General features: G+C 43.3%; 1 protein-coding gene across 1 annotated transcript; it reads left to right on the top strand.

The window, feature by feature from the left end:
• Positions 1-218: 218 nt before the first annotated feature.
• Positions 219-3,438, top strand: LOC115569611 (melanocortin receptor 4-like). Its single transcript, XM_030397613.1, has one exon. It carries the CDS (start codon positions 676-678, stop codon positions 1,657-1,659), a length of 984 nt encoding a protein of 327 aa, XP_030253473.1. The 5' UTR covers positions 219-675; the 3' UTR covers positions 1,660-3,438.
• The last annotated feature ends 4,853 nt before the right edge of the window (positions 3,439-8,291 follow it).

Here is an 8,291-nt window from a genome sequence, read left to right as displayed (position 1 = left end):
ATGTTGAAAGTGTAACGGCTTCTCACATCCATTCAGTTTAATTTGCTCATTCATGTGAGTCAAGCTCGGCTCCTCCTCCTCCCGTCAGTGAGCGGATAGGACAGAAAACCAGCAGGAGGGTTCAGGCTGTGTGTGTGTGTGTGTGTGTTTGTGTGTGTTTGTGTGATATAATACTAGAGAGAGAGAGAGAGAGAGAGAGAGAGAGGGAGAGAGGGACGACCACAGCAGCGTATAAAGTGATGATCCGCCCGCACTCACGCAGCACGTTGCTTCGCTCTGATCTCTCAGCATCTTGCGTTCTTGTTCACTGTTAATCTTTCTCACACATGCTGCTTTCCTGTTCTCACCTTTCATTCAGCCTTTTTATCCAACTTCTAACTAAAGTCTAAATTCCTCCTGAGTGGAGAGATGAGAGGAGGGCTGTGTGATTGTTTTGGGCTGAGAGAAACAACAGCAGCAGATGTCTGAGGAAAATTGCTTTTCTTGGAAAGCCTGAAGGGAGAAGGAGGGAAAAGGGAACAACGGCAACGATTCTTTCATTCCACCTCAAGGGTGCTGAGCTTGTCCTCCAGACGAGGATGGCTGAGAAGTACGAACGCTGAGGTTTTAAAGCTGCTGAGCCAGATGGACGTATAAAAGGAAAAGAAGAAGACGAGGAGGATTTAAGGAGACATTATGAACAGCACAGATCTTCATGGATTGATCCAAGGCTACCACAACCGGAGCCAAACATCAGGCATTTTGCCTCTGAACAAAGACTTACCTGCCGACGAGAAGGACTCATCGGCAGGATGCTACGAGCAGCTGCTGATCTCTACGGAGGTGTTCCTCACTCTGGGCATCATCAGCCTGCTGGAGAACATCCTGGTTGTTGCTGCAATCGTCAAGAACAAGAACCTCCACTCGCCCATGTACTTCTTCATCTGTAGCCTCGCTGTTGCTGACATGCTTGTGAGCGTCTCCAACGCCTCCGAGACCATCGTCATAGCGCTCATCGACGGCGGCAACCTGACCATCCCCGCCACGCTGATTAAGAGTATGGACAATGTGTTTGACTCTATGATCTGCAGCTCTCTGCTAGCGTCCATCTGCAGCTTGCTCGCCATCGCCATTGATCGCTACATCACCATCTTCTACGCGCTGCGGTACCACAACATCGTGACCCTGCGGCGAGCGATGTTGGTCATCAGCAGCATCTGGACGTGCTGCACTGTCTCCGGCATCCTCTTCATCATCTACTCAGAGAGCACCACAGTGCTCATCTGCCTCATCACCTTGTTCTTCACCATGCTCGTCCTCATGGCGTCGCTCTACGTGCACATGTTCCTTCTGGCCCGCTTGCACATGAAGCGGATCGCGGCGCTGCCGGGCAACGCGCCCATCCACCAGCGGGCCAACATGAAGGGCGCCATCACCCTCACCATCCTCCTCGGGGTGTTCGTGGTGTGCTGGGCGCCCTTCTTCCTCCACCTCATCCTCATGATCACCTGCCCCAGGAACCCCTACTGCACCTGCTTCATGTCCCACTTCAACATGTACCTCATCCTCATCATGTGCAACTCCGTCATCGACCCCATCATCTACGCGTTCCGCAGCCAGGAGATGCGGAAGACCTTCAAAGAGATTTTCTGCTGCTCGCACGCTTTCCTGTGTGTGTGAGCTGCCTGTCGAGTGTCAGCCGAGCTTCGACCCCGACAGCCTCAATGCGAGAATGAAAACCAGTCCGACAAGGACTTTGAGGTGTTTTGAGCTGTAATCCATGTGGACTGATGTGACTCTGTTGTGCTCTGTGCTTTGGCAGGCGGCTGTAAATGATTGATGAGTCGGGGCGCTCGCCTGCGCTTACGTGAGTCAGGTTGCCTGAGAGGTAGGTTGTAAAATAGAGTACCGCTCTGTAGTGAAACGCTCTTTTGTTTTCATAGTAAGCGCCGCTCTGAAGTGCAATTCAAAGTATTACCAGCATTTACGCACATGCTCAAAACTGTGATCCATTCATCACGCATACCCTGCTCTTCACTGTCAAAGAAAATCGAGTACATCATCTCATCATATCATCAAGGTTTTATGGCATTTTAAATATCACAGCTGCTGCGATGTAGAAGCCTAAATGCCACAGTGCGTGTCCTCGATGTGAAACACTGGATACCCAACAGAGAGATTAATATATTGTATGAAAGACTACCTCTATGTTTCATAACAGAAGGAGCAATTTGCACATTTAAAGCAAAGACACGCATGTCCCTGGTGGCGTATACTGCTTCTGATCTGCATAACAATGAATGTAAAGATGTGTGACATTTACCTTTAATGAGATCCCATCGATTTTTTCCCCTCTTACATCACCGTTGCCAGTCACAAAGGAGGACAATGAAAAGGAACACCCTGCTTTGCAGCTATTTTACCGTGATGGAGGTAAAACTATCAGCAAAGAAATGCAAGACTGAGGAAGACGACGGCTACTTTGCAGAAAAGAGACGTGATTATCTGAGCCGTCCTGAAAAGGACGAAGGCACCGAGCTCGAGCTTGATTGTTCTTGAAATAACAAAACAAAGAGCACAAAGACAAAATGCAACAATTGAGCTGCTTCAGTCACAACCACAGACTTCTTATTTTTTTTTCATGCCGACGCACAATATTTCTTGAAAGATTAGATATCTCCAGATGGAACAGAAGAGGTTTAAAGTGTGACTTTAAAATGACAAAATCAGGAGAATGTCAGTTTACTCAGGCACTTAAGGAGGCATTTTATTTGTACCTACTGATAAAAAGTGGTTTGGCTCTTTTTCCTCTGGGGTGTTTTCCCATTTTTTGGCTCACTGACTGCAAATCTACACCCCAGTCTGACCAGGGATGCTGCTTCTAGATAGATTAATTTGTTTTTTTTATCCCTGACATGAACAGAAAGCCTGCTGATTTCAATCACTCATGATACATCTGTCGATTTCCAATCAAAGCTCTCGTGATTTCGTGTTTCGCGTAAATATTTCTGTGAATTTTTGCACACGTGAGTCGTCCTCACTCTCAGCATGTGAACATAAATTTAAAAAATCTATATTTTTCATCATGTTTATGTACCAAGACAGATCTACTGAATGTATTTTTATGTACATAACGTGTTGTCGTGTTTGCTTTTGGATTCCTTGCCTTAAATATGTCGCACTGTGATGTAAAGAGCAACCGTCCCTCTCTGTGACAGCGTAATCAGTCTTTACCTGTAAATGCTATTTTCAATATTGCCTTATTTATTCATGCCTTTTTAAAACTCAAAGTGCATTTCTACGCTGCAAGAGGAACTTACGAGAGCGGGATGTCCGTTCGACGCTTTCAATGAATTTGATTCATGTGTGCTGATATGAAGGTGTTTGCTTGAGCCACTGCATCCCGTTGTGAATCACCGCAGCAAAAAGCAGCTTCAATAAATTAAAACTGCCACCTCAGCACCGGCCTCTCTGTTTGTCAGCGTTCCTCGTGGGATGCCAGACTTCAACCTTTGCACAAACACAAGGTTGTTGACTTCTGTTGTAGCAGAACAGAACACAGATCCAGATGTGAAAACAGCCAACATGATCGACAAACACCTGCAGGAAGGAGGGAAAATTAAAGCTCAAATTATGAATTAATCACCAGTAAAACCTCTTGTTGATAAGCAAATAGTGCGTCTATAATGCACAGATTAACTTATTATGTCAAATGAAGCCTTAACATCCTATTCCAGTACAGTACAGCATGATTTTGGGTTGCAGTCTAAATCTTTTCACCCCCAAAACAGTCAGAAGCTCTGTTAGTGCGTCTGGCATTAATCTATAAGAGTTCGAACTCACTTAATTATTCATATGTCTTTCTCACCTGTCTGCAGATGACCTGTTACTGCCCCTTTTAGCTGGAAAACACAATACATCCACGTCATATTGTCTTACATGGTCCAAGTTCAGATTAGATAACAATATCACTGAAAATAGACACTTTACACATGTTTTTCTGCCAAATATCCAGGCGGCTAGGTGATAAAAAATGGCATTTTGTGACCTCAAAACATCCTGCTTGAGAGTAACAAGAGCATTAAACTCATTATAGTTCTTTATTTCCTTATGAACACTCATTTTTGGGGGTATAAAAGGGTCAAAAACAAGAGCTCATGGCGAAAAAAACAGCCTAGACATAGAGATAAGATAAGATTGCATAAAATGACTAAACTTCCAAGTTTAAATGAATTCTCACTGGCTACATGATGCATGAATCACCTGGAGACTGGCGTGTAAGTGGCATTAAATACAAAACACAGAAGTTTATTACAGAACACAACATTTTGCTGAAGGTTACATGTCAGATTTGACAAATACAGTTAACAGTAAACAATATATAGGCTACTTCTTTGATGCTGGTGGAAAAATCCCCAGACTCCCTTTAAAATGTGCTTAATTTTGAGAGTTGTTGAGTTAGGAGACGCTTTATAAACTCTGTGAAATGCATCCTCTGACAAATCCTGAATTATCTGGGCCTTCTGACTAATTCGGCTAATGTCCCAGTGATATACGTGTTTATGGTACATAGAACAGCGAAGTGAGATCCAATCACAAGCAGTCACTCAGGATGCAGGTCGATACCAAACGTGACCTGCGTCTACGTCCCCAAGATGTCCCGTGTTTATGGGACTGAATATCTTTTGTCTGCACATCAACCTGACCTAAATATAATAAGTGGAAATGCTGTTTTTCCTCCCAGAGGTGAGAAACCAGAGTTTTGTTTGCCAGAAAGATGTCCCCCGCAGCGTTTCCCAATTACGATGAATAATTCAAACCGAAGTAAACAAAACATTTATAACTCTGGGAAACAATCTGCGGTCGCGTTCGACATTTGCTTCGGGAGCATCGGTATGAAAAATGGAAATATGAGAATGTAATTAGGTCTTAATGAATTCACAGATGTCAGTCGAAGCACTGAATCTGCAGAATAATATCAGTGATGGTTTGATAAAAGCGGCCTGATGAGGAAACATTAATTCAATGTAAAGAAGTTATGAAAACGGCACAGAAATGAATTAAAAAACACATTCAAGCTGACAAATTCAATCATGTTATGCATCCAATCACTAAGAAATGTGCCGATAAACAGTGTACAGTGTCTGCAGAAGGCAGAATAAAATATAAAATCTACTATAAATATAAAGAAGCAGTGACTCAGCATCCTTGTCTGTTTGTCATCTCAGATTGACAGCCTCAGTTTGGCCCCCTGTCACTTCAGATCACTTGCTCTCCTTTTCATTTCTGTTTTCATTTTCACTTTGCTCGGACTTCAGCACACCGGAACAAAATCTCAGCCCCACAGGCAGGTGCATTTTATGCCGTCCCGGTTGTTTGCTGACTCCTTTGACGTCTTTAAAATCTTGAAGTGTGGAAGAAAAAGCAGCCAGAACAAAAAACGGGCACCCGCTCAGATCTGTGTTCCCACTGGGGGTCGAAATGGAGAAAGGAAGTGACTGACATGTCGTGATGTGAATGAAAATCAGCAGCTTCTACTTCTGTTCTCCAGGTTCTGCTATTGATTCACCCCCAGCATCCTCAGACCTAATCAACCGAACGCACCTCTTGGCAACGTCCTGAAAACCTGCCAGTTCACACCGATGCAATGCACCAATGCTTAGTTGCTGCGACTCTCTGTAGTTCTGTGTTAACCGCCAGTAATTTGTAGCATCTTAAAGTTTCTGTGAAGTCAAAATTGATGCAGTTAAAGTGATTTGATTCACGTCTTGCTCCGTGTGCCAACTATACATCAGTATCAGGCCCAACGATGGCAAAAAAATCCATTTTGTAGGTATTTTTAAAGGTGTTTTAAATGCTAAGACTCATCCTGCATTCTCCTATAAATACTTTCTTTATCTCATGACGCTGCCGTGGATTTATAAAGAGAAGAATGACACCTGAGGAATGTGTTGCTCAGAAATGGACCTCACAGGTTACCGTACAAAAACACAACTTTGTAACTCAATTCAGTGATTTTTCGGTTTCCCCTCCGGAGCTCAGAAAGACGCCAGTAGCTTTGTCGCTGAAGTAAGCGCTAAATGCTGCTAAATATAACGTTAGCTGCCGTTAGCTGGTTAGCTCAGCAAGCATTCCTGATTGGGGGAATTACTTACCAGCTTTCGGTGACTTGACGCGCTGAGTCGCACCATTCACAGCGCTTCAACTTTTCCCTGCAACCCTCTGAAACCTTTTTCATTGCGTGCAGAGTTTCTGCAGCGGTTGTCATTATTATAATAACAGAAACAGTAAATGGTTTTTCGCAGAAGAAGCATGACATTTTAAAGTAACATTGAGGTGTAAAGACAGCTCTGACATTCAGGCTGTGACAGAGATGATGATGATGATGATGATGATGAATTCAGAACTGTTCTTCATCGCTCTTGTTTCTTATTTTCCCCGAACACAGTGCAGCACAGCTGACTCACACTTCTCAACAGCCTCGAACATAAAGCAGAAGAATAGATTACAGCTCAGTGTTCAGCTCTTCCCACTGCCCTTCATCGATCTCTGACAAACCAGCGGGCCCTTCGAAGTAATTAAGGTTATATATTTACTTGAAGTAGCTGGGAGGTAACTAGGGAACTTGACAAATGTAAGGCTATATGTGAAATGCGGCAGGGAGAACTATTCAGACTCAAGCTCAAGGATGTAACCGACAGACTGTCCCTGCTTCGTCTATTCATCTGCTCTACTTGTTCCTCTAAGGATCCACTTGCAAACAAAATGGAAAAATGAAAAAATTGGCTTAGTGGTCGAGTGGACAGGCGCACTCCACAACATCCTGCTAACACACGTGCTAATTCTACATGAGCCAGTAAAGCTTCGTATTTGTCTTTTTTTCTCCCGTCATTTAATTGTATAAATATGCAAATTCAGCTGTGTGAATTTGATGTTTCCTTTCTGCATAACAAGACTGATGGTTTGCTGCCATGCTGAGGACCCTGTGAGGCTGTAAACGCTCATCGACAAAAAATAAAAACAGGAAGCTAAAATGCAGGATGGATACAAAAACTTTCTGGCCTGACAGCTAAACACACAACTGCTCTCTTCTGGAAAAACCCAGACAAACCAAATGTTTGAGAGGTGGGAATGACACTCAAAAATAATCAATTGTACAAAAAGTAACAAGTAAAAGATAAAAAGCTGCATGTGATTGAAATAACCAGGTATATTTTAACCATATGTCTGAAAATTTTCGAGCCTTTATGTGGCTACGACACCAGGTAGTTTTACCGGAATATCAGAACATTTTTCAGATGTTGTTGGCTCCGAAGCCGGGCTAATTTTACCAAGACATGAGATTATCAAGCTGTCTTTATAGCAGATATCTTCAATGTGACGTCGAGACATTCCCAGGTGCTTTGTTGCAATAAAACCAAGTTTTTTTTCAGGTAAATGCGGCTGTCCTTGCGTGAACAAAACAGGTATTTTAACTAGAGGTCTGAACATTTGTTCGTTTTGTTTGTGCTGTCTTCATGGCCAAAAAAGAAAGGATATTTCTAACAATACGTCTGAACATTTCCTCGTCATCTTTGTGCCAACAAAACCACGCAAGTTAAACAAGTAACTGAGACAAGTTTTCAAGGTACACCTGTATTCATATTCTTGCAAAATAGACTCTTTGAGGAAAACTATTTAACAGCACTATACACATTTAAAAACACACAAGTTAGGCGCTTGTTGGTTTTAAAGGACTCCTTTACGGTATAGAGTTTGCCTCTGTATTGGAAAATGAATGCGTAAAAAGTACTGATATAGTAAATCAAAAACTCATTCATAACAGAGATTTATGACACTTTAAGCGTCGATAATTCCAACAGTGTAGCGCGACAGTCGAACAACACACTGGACCGTTTGCAGAAGTTATTCAGTAGCGTCACAAACACTGGAATTCCAGTGGTTGTACGTACGTTGCGGAGCGGCTCTGCGGTGGTTTTGCTCCGTGCTCGGTCATCCGTCAACCCCCACCAGCTCCGCTTTGAGTGCAGCGCTGCCAAACAGCTGGAGCTGCGAAACCGAGGAGGTCCCACGATAATTACAGAACCACGCGTTCCCAACCAAAGGATTAGAAGAAGTGCTTGTATTTGTCTATTATTTTAGATTTTTGTGCTGGCGTCAACTCCCCGAGGAATGAGCTAAAATCCTTCAGCTGCACTCACAGGTTGACTTCCTCCACACATGAAGCCGTTAGACACACAAGATTTATAATCACTGAGCTAAAACAGAACAGCATCGGCGTCTGAATTCCACACTTTACTTTCCAAAAAGCC

The sequence above is a fragment of the Sparus aurata genome, chromosome 19, assembly GCF_900880675.1.
Source record: "Sparus aurata chromosome 19, fSpaAur1.1, whole genome shotgun sequence".
In the NCBI taxonomy this organism is placed as follows: Eukaryota; Metazoa; Chordata; class Actinopteri; order Spariformes; family Sparidae; genus Sparus; species Sparus aurata.
This window is presented reverse-complemented; position numbering and strand designations above follow the sequence as displayed.